The following is a 20,207-nucleotide window of genomic DNA, read 5'->3' on the forward strand; positions in this document are numbered from 1 at the left end:
CCGGAATTAATCCATTCTTCTGAATTCCAATAAGTAGAAATATCTGTGAGCTGAAGTTCTCTGGGCATTCTGCCTATCAGATACTTATCATTATGAGAAGGTAGAGTTTTTGAAGGGGAACATTTTCAGTCACTATCACAGTTTTATCCTTTAAAATAGGTTGTCTACAGCATAAACTAATTTTGCAATGTGTGGCAGTTTTTTTTATTGTTATTGTAATGAGTCTTGGAGAAAAAAGTTCTGAAAAATATTTTGTGTTTCTGAAACAGAAATTTGAAATATGAAGTGTTAGTAGATATGAAAAATCGCAATTTATAGAAGTAGCTTTTCCTTTTTAGGAATGGTAATGCTTATTTCTGATCAAGTGAACTTAATTTTTAATCTTCTTGGTTTTTTAATTTCTGCAGCATTTAGTTAGTAATGACTAAGTCAGCTAAAAATGAGAAATCCTCAGAAACAGGGAGTTTTCTGAGCTGAAAAGGGAATGTGATGCTGCCTCCCACTTTATACCTTAACAGTCATTGGCTCATAAAATTCTAGTGGAGATAAGAGCAACTAGTACATCATCTTTCTGGGAGATTCAGTTCTGTAGGTATTTAATACTGGGTCATTTAATCCTACCAGCAGTGAAAGAGCTCTACTTTTACTACATTAGTTTTTAAAACAGTGCTCATAGACAGCAGAGCAAGCCATGTACAGCCCTCTGGGTCTTTGTTTCAGTGTGAGATTAAGTGGGCTTTCCTCTCAAGGACACCCCTTCCTCTGGGGGCAGAGGCATCAGGAGCTGTAAGGAAATTCTGGAGGGCAGTCAGCTGCTATTTTACTATATTGCTACTATGCATGAGAGTCTTGGTTAAAGAATGCTGCATGCATGAATCTTTAGGAAAAGGAGAAAAAATTGTTCCATTTCTTCTCATATTTGCTGGTTGATACCAGGGAGTGTTGCCAGAAATTAAAGAGCTGTATACATAAGGGCTTTATGCAGAATAGAAGTAATTTTGACTTGTCTCACTGGTTTTGACCTCTCCTCTATGTATCATTGTTGGAAGTACTTAACTGGCTGGTTAATGGAGATGGGGGTTTTTGTTGTTGCTGGTTTGTCTTGAATTTTTTTAAATTCTTTGTCTTTGAAAAAAAGTGATTTTTTTCTAGTAGTATTTATTTTGTAGAATTTAAATTACCTTACCTCTTTTAACATTTATTTACTTTACCAAGCTCTTGTATAGTTCATATAGACCATCAAGGTGCAGTGTAGGGCTCCATTCAGGTTTTTGGTGGTTTTTTTCTGCAGCTTTTGTCAGTAGGCAATGAAGATGTTTAAGCCATAAATTATAATATCGCAGTCTCTGACAGAAGGCTGAGTCCATATGATGTAATGCTGGACCTACTTGCCTTGGTCAGGCAGCTCTTGATGTCAAGTAAGATGATTGGGGCAAAAAAACCTAACCAACCAACAAAAAGCCCCCCAGACTTCCCCAAATTAGAATATTCAAAAGAATGTGGGAACTTGATGATAAGTATCTTACTCGAGAGCAGCACAAGTGGAAAGGCCTAAATAATTTTGATGTTAGGACAGTGCCTTATTGATAAGAGGAATCTTAACTGTGCATCTTCCTGGAAGAGCTGACCACTCAGGACACACATTCATGGGCTGCCATGTAGAACACCTTGGTTTGGAGGAGGAGTTAGATTAGCTTCAGCATTTGACTTCTTAGGCTGAGCTTTTGCACCAGAAGCTTTTCACCTGGGTTGTGTAGCATTCATTTGTTATACCTAGTAGCAAAGTCTGTCATCTGTAGCCTGTTTTAGTCATCTGAATTGTGTGGTAACTGGGGATTTCCTCAGAATAATGAGGATGTAACAGATATTAACCATGGGATAACTAAGAAAAATTACAGCATTACAGGGAGGAATCTGGAGCTGAGTTATCCTAGCTTTGAGAGTTGGACACTTTGCCTCCTGGAGACTGAGAGTTTCAAAGATCATTCAGTTGCTGATTCCTTTTTGCCTTCTGTGTTTTGGTCTCATATTTCAGATCAGCTGGATGTAAGAATGAGCAAACAGCATCACCTCTGTGTTTTAGCCAACAGTCCTTGCCTGCTCAGGGTTAGACATTTTTTTTAGCAGCGCTTTTTCCAATTAATATTCTCACTCAATAAATTTTTCTGTTGTGTTATTGGAAAAATAAGCATGAAAAACCAAATTTTAGTCTAAAGGTACCACTTTTAAAGAATATAATTGCATAGCTTTCTTAATAATCTTGAAGCTCTAAATGTGTTAAAACAGGATGCAAACACCATGCAATATCCTCCTGAAGATAGAAGACATTACTTTAGTGTAGTTGTCTGAATTAATTTCTTCTCATGCTAAAGCACACAAGAGTCTGGATAGGATAACACTAAGAAGGACATATAATATTCTCAAACCTACATTAGAAATAATTGAAATATGTGGAAGAGATGTTTTTACACATTTCTTGAACAAAAAAGGGTATAACAAGCAATACATTTTTCTGTTAATATTAATGACTGTGCTTTTTTAGTAAAGTAAATTCAGAAATAGTAGGATGGCTAATTCTGTCTTCACTTTCCTTCTTGTTTTGTGTTGTCATGGCTTTTGACAGAATTCTAGTTTACAAATGAAGAGTCGGTAGCCCTTTGGTACTGTGCCTGCACTCTTGAAGGCTGGTTTTTTTGAACACATAGTTTCCACTTCTGAATTAAGTACTCTTAAAATTTTTGTGGAATGAAAATAAACACATTGTTTATGATGCTGTTTTTTTCATCTTCTTTCCAAGGTCAAGCTTATTGTGAATTTCTTTATTGTCCCTTACTTTGCTCTCCAGTCTTTTTATTATATAACAAGTAAACCACCAATCCTATACAAATTATTCTCTTTAAATGGAGGAAAGAAAACTATGGTATAAATATGCAATAATAATACGTAACAGCTGTTAGAATTCTGCATGTAGAAACCTGATGTGGCTATGAAGCAGTATTAAATTTCTTCAAAGTCCTTCTACTCTGACTAGCATAAAACAATGAAAAATAAGTTCTAGAAGGACAGGGTTATAATGTGATATATAATTTTCTGGGTTTTTTTTTTTTTTGTTTTGTTTTTTTTTGAGATTCCTTTTTAATTTTGTGTAGCACATGCTGTACATATCTGTCTTAAGAATGAATTAATTTTTTTTTAGCTGGAAATCAATCTATCCATTGCTGTGAAAGATAATAAAAATTATAAAAGGTTTGTACAACACCTTTTATTCTCTATATATTAAAACTAAAATACTTAAAATAGTCACTTATGAATGAAGATGTCAGTTTACATGTTATAAAATGCTCTCTTCTTCCTGGCAAAGGGAAGATGCTTTAAAGTACTTCAGGTGATACAAAATAAAAGCTATTTTTCCATCTAATTCTGCTTTTTATGTCTTTTCCCAATTGCGTGTTATTGATACTTCAGAGGTGAAGTTCTGTTAATAGAGACTGTTAGAAAACATGGTGAGACGTGGTTTTATAAGAAGCCTGAAGAGCAGAAAATTTGCATGGACTTTGCATGTATGGTGTATTTTCCAGTTTAAACCTTTTTGTTCAGTGTTTGCTGTAGACAAACCTATAGCTTTAATGCTAAGAAACTAAAAGCTTTTCTGGCTGCTTTATATGAGAACAATACATAAGGGAAGGTTTGAATGGAAATGTAATCTCTGTTAACAGTCCTGTTTATGTAGCAGTAGAGGAAAAAAAAAACTTTTGAGGACAAGCTCTAGGAATAGAAAGAAGTAAATTTTGAGGTAAATATAGATAAAGAAAAAGTAATTTGAAATTAATTTTGCAAATCGATTAGTAAGAAGCCTAAAATGCTAAAATTACATTAATTTTGATACTGCAAACTGACCAATGTATCCAAAATACCCAGAATTTTCTATACCATCTGGTTTGCCAAGAACCTCATCTTTATAGGTGTTTTTTTTTTTGTTGATGGAATTCCATTGATCTTAAATGGGACTTTCCATTATTTTGGACATCTGTGTATAGCTTCTTCTGGAGAAGGAGACCTTTGTGAATACCAGAGGGAGTGTAGAGGGTGGGTTTGTTTGCTTTTTTGGGTCCTTTGTTATTGTATCAGTGACAAACTAAAGTTGATTTTATGCTCTGCAACTTTTCCTAGATAGTTTTGAGCGCCAGAACTGATGAATATATACGTTAGAAAAAATAATGACGTGGTGGCAGTGTGAATATATGAAAGCAGCTGCTGTTTTGTAATCTTTTATCTTGCTAAAATTATATTCAGTCATTTACTGTTGCACCTTAGCTTGATAAGGCACTCATCTCTTCAGACACATATACTAGATGAGTAGCGATGGACACAAAATAAAAAATATTGAAATAGTTGCAGTAGGGAATAGTAAGAATGTTGCAGCTAGGTTTTGGTGGGTTTAATTCATAATTCTGAGAAATGTATTGCTAGAGCTCTTGCAATTGCTTAAATAAATGCAGGTTTTCTAGGCAGTGTCGAGCCAAGTTTGCTGGAGGAGGCTTTGATATAAATAAAGATTCTAAATATTTGACACAGTCTTGTTAGCAAGAGATTCAGGGACTTCCAGCTAATGAAGGAAGACATTTAAAGCACACAGTTGCTGTTTTCTGTCTTTTCTGGGAAACTGAGTGCTAGGTACTCTGCAAGAAGAGCAGCAAGCTCAGTCCTCAAGAAACAAGAAAATGAGCACAATATTGCACTGAAAATAACTAAGCTGTTTAACACAACTAAAATCTGGTTGACACGATCCCAAAAAATAACTGGATAATAGTATTACCGCAAATGTTCTGCTACCAGAATGACTGAGCACATTGATCCTTCCATTGAAATGGAAAATCCTTCAGGCCATAGAACAGCCTTAGACCTCTCTTGTACCTCTTCCTATGAATGCCACAGAACTTGTTCCCACCCCAAAATTAAACTTGAAAAAACCCAAAAAACCAAAAAGTTGATTTATGGATTTGTCCTGATACCAGGAGTGTTCTTTGCCATTTTTTCCAAGAAGGCCACTAATGGTCATTGTACATCCTGTGCTTCTCTGTAGAGGACCCTGAGAGTAGGTCCATAATTGCAGAGATGCCTCCCTCTTCTCAAGTGCATTGACTTTAGAGCTCTGAAAATTGCTGCAGGATTCCCTGTGGGATAGGTGCTATTTACTCTATCTTGCAGGTTTTTTTATAGTTACAAATGTAGGTCTAAGTCTTCAGCTGGCCTTTAAAGGTTGTGGCTGTAAGGAAAGTGTGACAAGAGGAATTCTTACAGGACAGTGAGAAGCTGCTATAAGGATTCTGGGTTTCCCTCAGAAAAACTCTTTATCAAGATTTGGTGGATTTTATAATCCTTTACAGATTTTTTTTTTAAGGCTTATGGCAGAATCATATCAGTTCAGAAATAGAGAATAGATGCTTCTTATCCTTCCCTCTTGCTAGGCACCCATGCAACCATGGCTCTTGGCCAACCTGCAGATGTGGTGTGTATATCTAGTTTTCTATCAAGGCTATTAAGGAAACCAAATTGGTTATTCAAAACATTGGCTAGTTTGGGAAAGAAAAGTTGTAGCTATTGTATGGATTTACTAACAGAGTGCCTTTGCAAATTTGTGTTATAATTAAAGTGGACAGATGCAATGAGGACCAATTAATGCATAACTTGTTAGCTCATTCCCATTATTGTTTCCATGAAATATCTGGAAGTGATGTCTGGAGAAACTCTTTTCTTTAGGAATACATGTTTCTGGCAGGGCTAAAGATATATCCGTATTCCAAAACAAAGTTGTTTTGGATATAGCTGAGAAGACTTTGTTGATACGAATCTCCCTCACTTGGGGATACTCAAAAACCATCTTGAAGCAATCCTGTGCTGTGTGCTCCCTGGTTGAGCAGGGAGGTTGGGCCAGATGATTCACTTTTGGTTCCTTCCAATCTGACCCAATCTTTGATTCTAAGATTTATTTTAAGCATAAGCTTGAATACCTGTGAAAAACAGTTAAATAAGGGTCAAAATTGACAAAGTGAATTGTAAAGTCAAGTGGGAAATGCTTCATGCCACTGGATTTGATTTTATCAGGCCAATTGAACAATATGTTGTTTTTCTTTTCTGTCATTGCAGCCTGTGCTTTCCGTTACAATGGGCTCTCCTTTGTCTACCTCATCTACCTCCTGCTCATTCCTCTGTTTTCAGAACCCACAAAAGCAACGATGCAAGGTAAGAAGTTGATTGCTTCATTCTTCAGAGTCCGTGGTGCACAGAGTACATGCAAAACTTTTGTGTGGTAAGAGGTGAAGTCCTGAGCGTTTTCCCTTGTGAAGTGATCTGACTTGTAATACATACTGTAAATTCCCTGATGTTGTAGTTTCACCATATGCTGGCTTTGGTGCCCAAGGACTTCCAGCCATGCTTGCCCCAAATTGCATCAGAGCTGTCTGATTGCCCTACTGGGCACTCATTTTTATGGAATACTGATGTGGTCTGGGTGAAAAGTGGGTTTTCAGAACCCTCCCAAAGCCATCCTATCATAGATTGTGCTACAGGTCTGAGTTGGTTGTTTATTATGAGAATTAAATTTGATGTCAGATTTTTCACTCAATTGTATTTTAGGTGCTTATTTAAACAGCTGTTGTCCTGGCATTACACCACTGCCTTAGCAAAAATAACTTGAAGGTCTTGGTGTTAGAAATGACAAATAACTTCATCAGGCACTCAAGCATTTAGGTATCACATTAAGAGCAAGAATGCAATACTCCTGAAAGGGGTATTTACATTCCACTGTAATGGGTGAGGAGGAAAGAGGTTCTTTATAGGCCTGCACAATTCTTTTATATATTTTGAATTTTAAAACTTTGATTGGTATAAAATCATAGAATGCTTAGGTTGGGAGGGACCTTAAAGATGATCTGGTTCCATGGGCAGGAGTGCCACTCAGTAGATTAGTTTGCTCAGGGCCCCACCCAACCGGGCCTTGAACACATCCAGGGATGGGATATCACAGCTTCTCTGGACACCCTCTTTCAGTGTTTCACTACCTTCTGAGTAAAGAATTTCTTCCTAATGGCTCATCCAAACCTGCCCTCTTTAAGTTTAAAATCATTGCCTGTTTTTCTGTCAATCTCTTCTCAGAGGAAAATGCATTCTTAGGATTTTGGATAGTTTCCCCATATTGTGTATCACGTTGCATTGCACTTCACCTGAATGTCATGCTATGATGTGTTTGTCTGAATTGATTTCTTATATAAATTTAGTATTTCTGAGTGTACCCATTTTTCCCACTGTCCCTGTCACATTTCTAAAATGTGTGTGTAGGTGTATTTTTCCAAAAAGTCTTCAGGGTGGTTGTTTAGGGGTTTTCTTGTGCTCAGAAGATGAAAAGACAGAGGAAATATTTAAATATTTTAGCTAAAACCAGCCAAACCACCAGTAAATCAGAGTAAAAAAATAAGTAAGTTAAACTTTACTAAAAAAAACCCCAAAAATCAACCTACATATGTTTATGTACTTTACTTGTATTTTCCCCCTAATACTTCTGTTACTCAGATAATATTTTTTCCTGAAATTGTTTCTTTTGATTAAGTTTTCTTATTCTTTTGAACTTTCTAGCTTTCCACTAATCTTTTCTTTCCTCATCATCTCCTGACACATTCAGCTTTTCTGTCAGAATCTCTGACCAGCATTCCTATCTCTTGCACTTTCATCTGTTTTCCCAGTTTGTCACCTTGCACTTTACACTTACTGAACTTATGAAGTTTCTCTCCACCAAACTTAAGGGTTTTACTGGATATGGAATTAGAAATTAATCTGAAATGTATCATTTCAGTCTAGATTAATTTAAATTTTGACAGAAACTTAAAAGGTTAGAAGCACTGGGGAAAAACTATTATACTCAGTTCAGATGGTGTTTAAAGATTAATGAGTAACTTTTTTTGCTTCTTGCCCCCTTAAACATTTAATCTTCTTTAAAAGGTTAATTACTAAGATAAAGTAATATTAATCCTTAAACATGAAGGTATAAATCACTGCAGTGTCTCTGCCTATATTCCATGTATTAGTTTCAATCTAACAGAAGATTTTTCTCCTGTACTTCAAAAGAAGTTGGTATTTTACCTGGCAACACCTTAAAACTAACCTATGGAACCATAGGGAGAGATAACTCTGTGAAAAACATTAATTGCAAATAACTTCTTGTCTACAGAAGTAACTTAAAACTTGACCAATTTTTCAAGTTGCTAATGGGAGCAGTTTATGAAGCATTTACTTCTTTGCATGTGTCGTGAAGCTCTGTGATTTTGGCAGTAATGTTTCTCTATTAATTATCTCTAAAATCAGGGACTGATTTGTTACCTACTTCTCTGGAGATGAGAAATACACAGTAAATTGTGCAACAGCCTAGTTTATAACTTCTTTGATTGTGAGATTGTTTATGTTAGTTATATTTTTTCCTTTGTGTCTAGTGTCTACTGCAGTTATGTCTTCGTCCTTACTAAAGGCTTGTATATTATATTTTTATAGAAATTATAAAACATGGCAACTTGCTTTGAACAGAAATTCAATTGAATGTGCATCTTAAGCTTACAAGTCTATTATTGCATCTGTCTGAGGAGATCTTTTTACCTCAAGTGGCTGGAGTTCATGACTCCTTTTCTCACAACACTTATATTACCCACTATTAGTATATTATTGTTGGAGCTAATCATAGTTATAGTAGTGCAGGTAAAGGATAACTGCCCACCTGGCAGGACCATCTGAAGATGCAGCAAAAATAGAGATGCATTTTGTGGATCTGAAGTGTGTGATTGAAACCCTATCCACCCCCTCAAGAGGCAGAATCTGTACATGCTCACTTATTTCTAATAGTTCAGTCACATCTGCCCAAATGGATATTGGACATAGACAGACCACAGACCCAGTCATATTCTGATCTCATTATAAATTAAAATGTATGAATTGATTGCAGCAAGAAGAGATATGTTATTTTTCTAGCTGTGCTTTCCATTCTTCCTTTTAAAAATAATTGAAAACTAGTAAATTTTCTCCCTTTCCAGGAAGGATGTGCAAAATAACTTTTATTATTGTTGTACTTGGAAGGTGAAAGAGCGCAGAAATGGGAATGTAATCTAGAAACAGCACAGTGGATTAGGGGAGTTTGCTGTGAGCTAGCAGTCCTCCTATCTAATATCCAATAAGGTGTAAGTAGATATTTCTGCCATGAGTTTGTGTGAAACACAGAAAATGTGATCTAGAACCCGGCTGTGAAGTTGAACACTGACAAAAGCACTTTCCTGAATGTGCTACATTCTCAAATTTGGAATCTGATGTAGCTTACTGTGGTTGTGAAAGGGTTTAAAACTCAGAATGACCTTATGTCACACTTTTAAATAGTTAAATAATGAAATTATGAAAATGTGTTTTACAAAATCATATAAAAATAGCAGCATCTTTGACTATAGAATATGTTTGAATGTGTATCATGTAGTCTTGTAATCCTAATTCTTACTAGTCAGGCCACAGATTTTGATGGAAAGAGGGTGGTGCTGCGTGTGCCAGGACAGCCAAACTTCAAGAATCTGTTCACTCTTCTTTGTCCTGAAGCATGAATTTCTCTGACTCACAGTGCGTTTTTTCTTTTTCATGTGCTTTGTATGTAAATGTTAGAGAAGTGTTAAAGTTTTTTTGTTCGTTTTAATGACTTTTTATTTCTATTGTCATTTGCATAATTTGGTAATTTTATGTGCATTACACAGAGCAGGAAGCATGACCTTCCATCAAGCCAGGAACCTTCTCCCACCCTGTTTTCCCCACAGAAGGATTTGATCAACCCTTGAAGCAGCAAAACTTTATTGTGATCATTCTAAGACGTCTTGATTGAGCTCTGTTGAAAGTTGTGTGATACACAGTTAAAAGGGAATCTAAAATGTTTACAGTACTCTAGAATTTTAGTTCTGTCAATCAGTAAGCAGACTGGAGAGAAATTGCAGGGATATTTTTGAATCTGTATCTACAGTAGAGTCATTTAAAAATCAGAATTGCATTTCAGGAAGAAGGTAGGAGGTTGGTAAGATTTTGGCTGGATTCAGATAATACTAGAGGAGAAAATCAACATGCAGTTGTTATGGTCTACTATAAATGAGAGGATGAATGATCCTAATAACCATAGAGCCAAATATTTCCCTAGTGCAAACAATTTCTTAAACAATTACTGACTTGTGAAGAGTCAATGTTATTTTAAAATTGGGTTTGGAGGGACTAGGGACGTCAGAGAGAGTTAGTCATCCCTATTCTTATGATCCAAAATTAACAGAAAACAATCTTTAAGGTTTTCTTAACCTAAAGTGCAACATAAGTTTAGGGAAACTAGATAGTTACTGAAGAGCTCTAGCATTTGGATGTGGTGACATTTTCTAGTAAAAATGCAACAATTTTTCTAGAATTCCCATCTCAAGCATGGGTGGCTCTTAGAGGTGAAGTTCAGACCTAACTTGCTGACTAACAACTGCCATGAACAACATTAAGAATAAACAAAGTTTGAAAGGAATGAGTAAAAGGGGAATAATCTTAGAGGTCAGAAGTGGTCAGATGAAATAGAATTTGCCAGAAGTCAAGCTAAGTTAATCTCTTCCAAGGAAACGGAAACAAGGAATAAAAAATGTGTTTATCTATATGAATATAAAATAATTAAAAGCATGGCTTGCAGTAGGGACGAAGTAGGAATTCAATATCATCTGGGTATGTCCTAAATTTTAGACAGGACTGTGTGCTTCAATTTTGAATCATGGCAATGCTATTAAGCACAGAGACAAAGGCTAAAGCATCACCTGGGAAAGAGATTGGAAAATGAAAAACTACTGTTTGTGAGAAAGAACTAAGACCCAAGGAATTTAAATGTTAAAGCTTTAAAGACTGCATAATCTCCCTCTTAAACGTGAGTGTGATACCCTAAATTAAAGAATGAAAATGTTAGCTTAAATACAGAAAATAGGGGGAAATGCTCTTGCATGTGAACCCCTGTCTTATGAACTCCTGTGAACCCATATTTTTTCAAATTCTGGAATATATTTGTAAGAGGAGAATAAATAAATATCTTGAGGCTACTGGAAAGAAACAGATTAAATGAAAATGTCTGTTCTAAAATGGGGTTCTACTAAACAACATAGATAATACTTTGGTAAGGTCAATTCAGATTGAGTCCCAAGAAGCTGATGGTAATGTACACAAGTAAGAAAGAAACAACACATCTCATATGTTAAAACAGATTTCCTGCTTTTTCAGTCTGCAAAGGGAAATTGCTGATTTGGATTTGAGGAGAAGGACTTTTTGGATTAAATGGGATGCTAACACACCATCTAGAAACTGTGTATGCATGGTGGACCAGAGTTAGTTTTCTAGGTTTCAGGCTTCTCATGAAGAGTGAGCTTCAAGACCCATCTAACTTCAAAGTGGAATATGATCCTTTTATGAACCAGAATATACCCTGTGATGATGAGAAGCAGAATAACCCAACAAATGCCTCTAAACCCACGTTACTGAAATCACTTGCCCAACGTCTCCAGAAAACCTGTGTATAAATAGTAAGAGTCAGATGTTTTGTTGATATTTTCTGTCTATGTTTTGAGTAGTTTGGGGAGGGTTATTTTGGTTTATTTTTCATTAGTCCAAATTAACAGTTGCTGGCTTTAAACTGTCTGGTGGTTTGGTTAAGGAGATGGACAGTGTTGGAAGATTTGAAGCATTACTGTGGTCATCATAACTGTTTTCAAGAGTTCAACAGTCAGAAGAACAGTGTATTGTCTTAGAGGATTGTGCTTGGATTTGGAAAATTAAAGAGTAAGAAGAATAGAAAACACACATTTTGGGCCTCCCTATTCTCATCCCTCATATTCCTGTATATTAAACAACCAAGTTTTATCATGCTTTCATACTGGAAGGGTACAAAACCACAGTAAACTAATAACTGTGATTTTTTTTTTTTAAATTATTATGACTGACCTGGAGGTGAGAGGAATTTCAATGAAATCAATGCAGTTTTTCAAAACAGTGCAGCTGTTCCCATTCACTCTACTTCTATTGCCTTGTTTGAAGGCAGTCACACTACAGTGAGTCACATCATGAATTTACTACACCAGGTGATGTCTGAATAAGCACTAAGAAGTGAGCCTTGGACTGTATTAGACAGTAAGGCAGGTGATGACATTAGCTTGACTTCTCATTGCAGCATCTGGGCACCAACATTTTGCTATGGATTATTCTCTAGTAGTACCAGAAATTTGTCCACTGAGGTAGACACAATTTTTTAAAATTCATAAGTAATTTATTTTTCTTCTGTGTTTTCCCTTTTCATTTGACCTTATTTCAAGTAGGTGTTTGTCAGCAAGAGATTTGCTCCTCAAGTTAAGTGGATTTTATTTTCTTTTACTCTGAATTTCATCCTCACACATGGAAAAGTATGTACTTTTGACAGGAGCTTATTATGACAGAAAATAATGCTTTCTTTAGAATACAGATATTAGACCTCTTTTATCAGATTTCCTAGCTAAGCCTGACTTTCTGTGGATGCTCCTGTGTCTATAATGGATCTGAATCCAGTTTGCATCCCCAGGAATCTGAGAAGCCTCAAGAAGAAGTCTAGATTAGTGTTAATTCTTTGCAGATCAGCACTGTACTTTCATGTCATAGTGACCCTTAATCTCCACTATAAGAATAGTGCAACCTTGTATTTTTCTTTCCTTTTCTTGAACTCATCTATCTTCCTCTCTATTTGATATTTGTATAATTTAATGAGTCTTTCTGTTGTCACCTAGTAGACTGATCTGTGCCCCAACTGCTTTGTTCCTTTCATGAGCACAGAACTACCCTTGCTAAGTGGCTGAAGAAGAAACTAGGAAGGTGTAACACATAGACACTGTTTATGAACTGCCTTTTTTTTTTTTTTTTTTTTTTTTTCCAAAGGATTTAAGAGTTAAGGGAGAGCTAGGAATCAAAGTCTTGACTGTTCACCAGTTGTATTTCTGACTGTTCTGAGAAATCATTTGGTGCTACAGTGGTACAGGCTGCTTGTATCTTCAAGCACATCTAGACAAATGTCTATGTGGCTTGTGTAGATGTGATACTCAGCCTGAGGACTTGTCACATCTTTATGGGAGAAGAGCAAATGCTGGATTTGAAACTCATTCCTGAAGATACGCATATGGACCTGCTGTTATCATGGAATCATTTAGGTTTCAACAAACATTTAAGATCATCTAGTCCAACTGCAAGAATAATCCTGGTTCTTGGTGCCTCTAGGGCACATCTATCCATTGTCTGACTTGAAGGTCCTTCTTTTAATTTCCCCTGTTTTTGCAGCACTGGTCGCCAGCAGAGGCACAACTGATAAAGGAGGTTTTCAAATCATTGTCAATTTACCAGTAAGTGGAAGAAGAATGTCCCTTCCTCCTGCTATCTCCATTTTCTGAAATATATGCAGTCACAGGGACTGAATTGTCAGCAAGAAAACTGCTCATTTCCAAGCTCTCACAAATCTTGGATTAAATTTTTCATGATAATGGCTTTTATCACTACTGTTTATATTTGAATGGCAGTAATGTGAGTTGGACTTCTTCATAAAATAAATAAATAGTGTTCAGCAGGCTGCTCAGAGCTGGGAGTGGGGAGACCATGTATGTATGGAGCAGGAGGCAGGAACTAGATGCTGATTCATTTGTCTTTCCACGCCAAGAGCAGCACCTAACTGACAGTAAGCAAGAGACTGTCCATCAAATATTTATGATGCGGGCATTTCAAAGGGCTTTTAAAGGTCCACACAAACATCACTGATCTGACAGAGGACAAAAGTTTTTGGAGTGGTTTTTTTTTTTTTCTAATGATGTATGTGTGAGGGCTTGTCCTGCTATTTCAGTTGCAGCTCACTGACTTTATGTTGAGAGTGAGATGCCACACGTACTTTAAATTGAGTGGGTTTTTTTGTCAACATAGAAGAATAAATTGTGCCTTCATAGAAAGCAGCCCTTTTTCAGTTCAAGGCTATTTAGCTGGCCATATTTTGCTCACTGCTTTGATTTTTGCAACTTCCGTGGATCTGGTTTATTGCATCTGTCTTAACTAAAGAAATGTTTTCTGGGAAATAAATAGTTCCATTACAAAGATGTATTCTAGTGAGCAGCTGTTTCACTGTAATGGGAGTCTTAATTGAAAGGATTATTGCAGCAAAATGTTTCCTAGTTGTTTGTCTTGGATGATGATCCTTGGAGAAGGATGCAATATAGTAGGAAATTTTAAAGAAGAATGATTTCTGGTTTGCTTTCTTCTAGATTTTCAGGGTAGCTAAGCCTGAAGATCAGTTTGTTCCCCTGGGACCAAATCTGGTGACCTTACTTAGGGAAAACACCCACTAGCAGTGGGAAATTTGCTTCTGTAAGCAGTGCAGGAAGTGCCCTGTAATATATTAGGAAACCAAGTAAGCCCATAAGAAACCAAACAAAAGGCATTTAAAAGCATTCCCATTACTGTCGGAGAGAAGGAAGCAGAAAATTAATATGCACATGCTCCCTAATTAGCATTTAAACCCTGGTCTTAATGTGATTTAGAGGGAGCTGTGAACTCTTGAAAATGAAGCTGTTGGTGCAGATGCAGAGCTAGGTGTGCAGTTTCTCATTACTTAAATGTTTCTGTTCTGCCTCCGGATGAAGTGGGGAACTTTAAAACACATCCTCCTCCCCACCAGCAGATTTGTTAACATCCTGTTCTAATTCAGAGCAGAGACCTCAGTCTGGTTCTTCTGTATCCCAAGTGCTCTTGGCTAATAGCCTCTTTTTGTTATCCCCACTCTCCTTCCAATCCCTCTCCCTAAATTTTTGATTATTCTTGCAAAACGAGCTGCTACAGTACTTGTTGCCCTCCCAGCATCCCCACAGTTCATCACCTTCATCCAAGGGTGTTTGAAAATCCCAAGCTGTTCGAGGTTTTCTTGAGTGGTGTGACAATGTCATTTAACAGGCTTGTGAATCTTGTTGAAATAGTAGCAGCAACTTCATAGATACATAGCCTTTCCCAATTCAGTCTCCAATGCCTTTGTTTTCCATTGTTCTTCATGAAATGTTCATCATCATCATTATCCCCTCAGTCAGTACAAAGACAGCATCCATTACAGAGAACAATTTTGCTTGGAAGAAGTTAAAAATTTAATTTAGGTGCAAAACACCAAATTTGCATGTTCTGTTTTTAAGAGAAAATGTAAACCCACAAAGCTTCTTTTATTATCTTTTTTTCATATGTAGCATGCATGACTCAGTTTGGTGTTGTAATTGTAAGAAAAACCAGTGTGCTGCATTTAGTGGTTTTCTGATGAGTATTTCAAATAATATTTAAATAAAAGGGCTTAATAGATCTTCAGAAATCTTCACTTTTCCACCATTTCAGTAGGATCTTCCTTCACACAACTTGACCATGAAAATAAGTTAAATCTCCTCTTCTGAAATCTCTCAGTGAAGAAGAGCTTTTTGTAGAAGAAAACCCAGACAGACAGGGAATTAAATTTTCATCAAAGCTGTGCAGTACTTGTCTGATAAATATTCTGTAAATTTGCACAGAAGAACAAAAATTAACAAGTAAAAAAAGTAAGTTGTTAAGTTTGGTAAGCAAAACCATTTAAGAACTGAGAAAACAGTTTTTAGCATTTTATTGCTATTTTCATGTTGTTGATGAAAAAAGATTGATGGTAGAAAGCCAGAAGTGATAATATAGGTAACATAGGTTTCATTGTGTTAAGCTTGGGGAATAAAAAAGCTTGAGAATGAGTGAAAGGACAAAGGAAATCACAGAATTTTATGGCCAAAAATTTCATTATTCTTTTTAATTAAATGTTGTTAGGACCATTTTAATAAGGGATTTGGGTTTTCCTGGGGGGTAATGCTTGTGAATGGAAATTTTCTACTATCCATTCTGATAATGATTCTCGTTAAAGAGTCAGAAGAACCTACCTACTTTGATTTTTTTTCTTTTTTATTGAGGGAGATATATAAGAAGATACAGCAAAAAATAGTGGAGTAATTCAAGTCACATACAGAATAGTTTCATATAAATGAAGCTGTAAAATAAACAGTAGCTACAATACACAATCCTTCCATTTTTACTTCATTTTAATAACTCAGTCCTTTGTAAAAACAATGAATGGGTCTGCAAGGAAACACAAGATTAGTTAAACTTACCTTTTAAATCCTTTCTTTGTTAATTCATAAAATTCTGTGGCAAAGCTGCTGAGGTCATTGCCTTCCCCTGTCTCACGCAGGGCTCTAAAAAATTCTGAGCCTGTTCTTTAATTGATCTTTCTGGGTGCCCCATGATTAAATTCTGGGAAATTACTAAACTATGAGTCACGTCATAAAAACTAATTAGTGGTTGGTTGACAGTTTGTCTCCCAGCTGAAGCCTCCAAGTTTCTCTTAATACCACATCAATATATAGGTTATTGCTGGCAAATGGCTTGAGTTTATTTTGTAGAAGAATGTTGTACAAAGTCATAAAGTTTGTGTTGGATAGTGCTACCACTAAAACAGCTTTGTTTGAATGGGGCACACTGTCCCTCTTGGCATCATTTCACTGGCCCTAACACGTTGAAGCATTGGGGTGAGTGGGGAAAACAAGCTTTGTAAAAAAAAGCTTTAAGAAAAATTATTTGCTCTTGAGTTTTGGTTTTGATGCAGCTTTGTCCTTCAGCAGCTCCCTTTTGCCAGAATCAGAAGCATGGTGGAGGAGTTACTTCTGCAAGGTGGCACCGTTGTGTGTTCATTGAGGACAGTCCCTTTTTTCTCCTCTCCATGAGGACAAATGACAGGAGATGCACTGCAGTGATCCTTTGGGGTCATGTTCTGGTACACTGCAAGGGAAACTCCAAGCTGGGGAATGAGGACTCTTATCCTGCATGGGCCTTGGACTTTTAGGCTAATGATACTGTGGTCCCATAGGTTTGAGTATTGCCTGGCTTGATTTTGTGGTGGTATCCAGGTATTAGCACTCTGGTGGGGTGACCTTGCTGAATGTATATCTTTCAACAGAGAAACAGGGTTGGAGAGTTTGCAGTAGGAAACGCCTTCAAAACTGAAGAAATAGCAAATAAAAACTTTCAGTGAAGGGGGTGGGCTCCTGAAAATTTTGTTTTTATTTCTCCACACGCCGCCATCAGAAAGTCAGCACTGTACTTAAATAATTGCTGGTAGCATATTCTTGAGCACAACATCTTTCTAGTGAAACATTTTTTTTTTTAATTCCCTCTGGGGGGAAAAAAAAGGAAAGAACTGCTGGGTTTGAAGATTTAATTTTAAATATAATAGGTTTTAAAATTATACTATGTGTAAACATAACAATATAATTTATATATAAATTATTAATGTATAGATCAATATTTTTATGATAAATTTTCAGAATCCTCAGTTTACAGATAGTGTTATAAAAGCCAGTGTCATGGCAGAGTTGGTCCATTATTGTTATTAAAGCAAGTCCAGTTCAGAAAGACAAGGGGCTGTGATGACAATGAGTTATATAAACATAAAGCTGATTGTATGTCACCTAATGCCTCCCATTATGTAATTTTATGTATCTTTATAACACAGAACAAAACCTTCTTTTAAAGTGCTTTCATTTGAAATACATGTGCTGAATGTTATTTTTCACATTAGCCATGAGAAAATGTTGTGGCTGTCTTTACAGCTTTTCTCTGAAATTTAACTAAAGTGTCCTACAATATTCTCTGCAGTATAGACACTCCAAGGTGTAGAGGGGTTGCCATTCACCATTCACATTGCACAAGGACAAACCTCACCCTGCAGGGTTTGGGAGAGCAGAGAATCTCTCCATCAATTGTTTTAGCTGAGAATCCCCTGCATACTCACTAAATGAAATTACTTTGTAGTTCTAGAAATGGTCTCCTTATGATATGATCTCCAGCTCCTCATCTGAAGCAGGACTTAATAGTGTTTTTGTTTTGCTGTGGCTGTTTTTCATGCTCTTGTCCAGCAGTTGGATGTGTTGGACTGTTCCAGAGAGTGTAGTGCACCCATCACTACCACTATACTTGCACTTAGTCCTATGCTTTTGTTTGAGTTGGTCATATATATTTTAGATTGGAGAAAACACTAAGCTGTAATAGTTCATTATTATTTACAATAGAGTTATTACAAAAATGTGTAAGGTGCTGTGTGGTCTCGCAGGCCAATATACTTTCTGCTACAGTCAGTTTAGTAATGAGATATGGTTTACAACATCAAATTCATCACTTAAAGGAGTGTTTTGAATTCATCACTTAGAAGGGTTGCTTTTTGTTACTTTAGTGCTCCCGACTGGATGTTTATGGATACTATGCATTTGGGCTTTTAGGGGTTTGCATCAAGTCCTGTGGAGGAAAGGCACAAGACATCTTTATTGGCATACCTGCATGGTTGTGGGACATCAGTAATGCCATAATATAGCCAGAAATGATTATTACATAGATAGGTACAGATGCTTTCCTGTAACTTCCAATTCCATATTCCTTGTATAAATATAGAGAACAATAAGCACATTATTACATGCAGTATCTCTGCAATAAAATTCAAAGAACTTCTAACTGGAAGTAACTAGTTAGTAAACTAGTAAAGGAAACCCAAACAGATGCACAACAAATAAGAACCATATGAGGAAGAACATTGCTGCATGCATGGAGAATGCTGCTTGCTCTAAACCAAAAATTGTCCTTGTCCTGACTGTGCCACAGGGCTGCAGATGAGCTAATTTAGCATGGATGGGGAATCAAGGAGTCTGGCTTCACACAGTCCTTCTGAGGTAAAGCCATCAAGGCAGTGCTTCATTGTGTGCAGATGCCTTGCTGAACAAAGCATTAATCTTTATGTAAAAGGGAGATTGCACAGGTTTAAAGTTCTACTAGGACAACTTCACTTATGTGTTTGTGTAAGGGTTTTTCCTAATAAACTAATTCCCAAGAAAAATCTATATTCATTTTATTTCCAAATTCTTCTTGGATTTTTCTGTAGTCATTCCCCTCTGGAAAGTCCTTCCACTTAAAATCACAAATGTGCAGCCACACATGAGAGAAGTGACTGTAGAAAGTGCTTTGAATTTCTCTTGCAGAGGCTGTTTTGCTCCTTGGGTTGTGTGACTTTGCATATTTTACAGTGGGTCACCTAATTGGGAGGTTTGTGTTTGTCAATTTTAGTCTCTTATTCTAGGTAAAAAAATGTAATAGAATCAAGCTGAAGTTCTGTGTAAATACTTTGAGACCAGTAGCAAAAGTTAGGGTTGCTTGCAGTCCACTGATGTTTAGAATATGTGTTTTTACTGGTCACAAACCAAGCCTCACATGTTTGTCTTGGTTCATAAGATGCTCCTGTTAAAAAAAAAAGAAAATAAAACCAAGTCTCAGTAGGAGATTCAGATTTGTTTTTAACATTAGCAGCTTCTCTACTTAGTAGAAAAGAAACAATTTGCTTCTTGTTTGCAAGGTAAACGTAAAGGAAGTGCTGCATAAAACAACAAATTCCCTCAGAGCCTCCTTCACAGCCCCATTCATTACAGAAGTATTTCTTGTGACATGGGTTGGGCAAGTGCCATTGAGCAGAGTGCTCTGGGTTGCCAAGGGCTTCTCAGTAGGGTAGGACAGGCCATGCCTGTCACTTGGTGTTCCTGTCTCCATGCAGGATGTGGTCCAAGGAGGTGTCTGTGCTGCTCTAGGGAGGGATAGTGCCTGTGGGGCTGTGGGGCAAGAAGGGCAATGAGCTGGTAACAAAATCTTTAGGACATCTTGAATTCCCCAGCTTCTGCAGCTTTGCCTTAGCCTTTGATGCCTCTGGTGCTGCAGTAATTACCACTGCAGTAATAATCAGAGGTAATGGTAACTTGTCTCACCCAGCTCAGTGGCCTCCTGTATGCTTTGGGCAGATCAGGTTACAGAAACCTTCCAGGGATGCTTGGTGGTCTGTGGTAAAAGGCAGCAGGGTCACAGAGTTTTCTTCCTTTTCTGGTTTACTAATTACCGCAAGCAAAATATCTGTTTTGAAGAGATTTTTATGTGAATACCTTCCTTTTTAAAAAATTTTTTTTGTTTTGATTATAAAACATTCCTCAGGCTATAAAAGCAATGTGAAAGTATTTCATTATGTGTATTTAGTGCTGTGTCTTCTGTGGGGTATAATT

General features: G+C 36.7%; 1 protein-coding gene across 1 annotated transcript in view; it reads left to right on the plus strand.

The window, feature by feature from the left end:
- Positions 1–20,207, plus strand: part of PIEZO2 (piezo type mechanosensitive ion channel component 2) — a 284,392-nt gene that overhangs the window by 44,718 nt on the left and 219,467 nt on the right. Inside the window, exon 2 of the mRNA XM_079302124.1 lies at positions 6,148–6,243. Coding sequence (XP_079158250.1) covers positions 6,148–6,243 — 96 coding nt within the window. The remainder of the gene's footprint in view (positions 1–6,147; positions 6,244–20,207) is intronic.

Source organism: Erithacus rubecula (assembly GCF_903797595.1).
Source record: "Erithacus rubecula genome assembly, chromosome: 3".
Classification (NCBI taxonomy): domain Eukaryota; kingdom Metazoa; phylum Chordata; class Aves; order Passeriformes; family Muscicapidae; genus Erithacus; species Erithacus rubecula.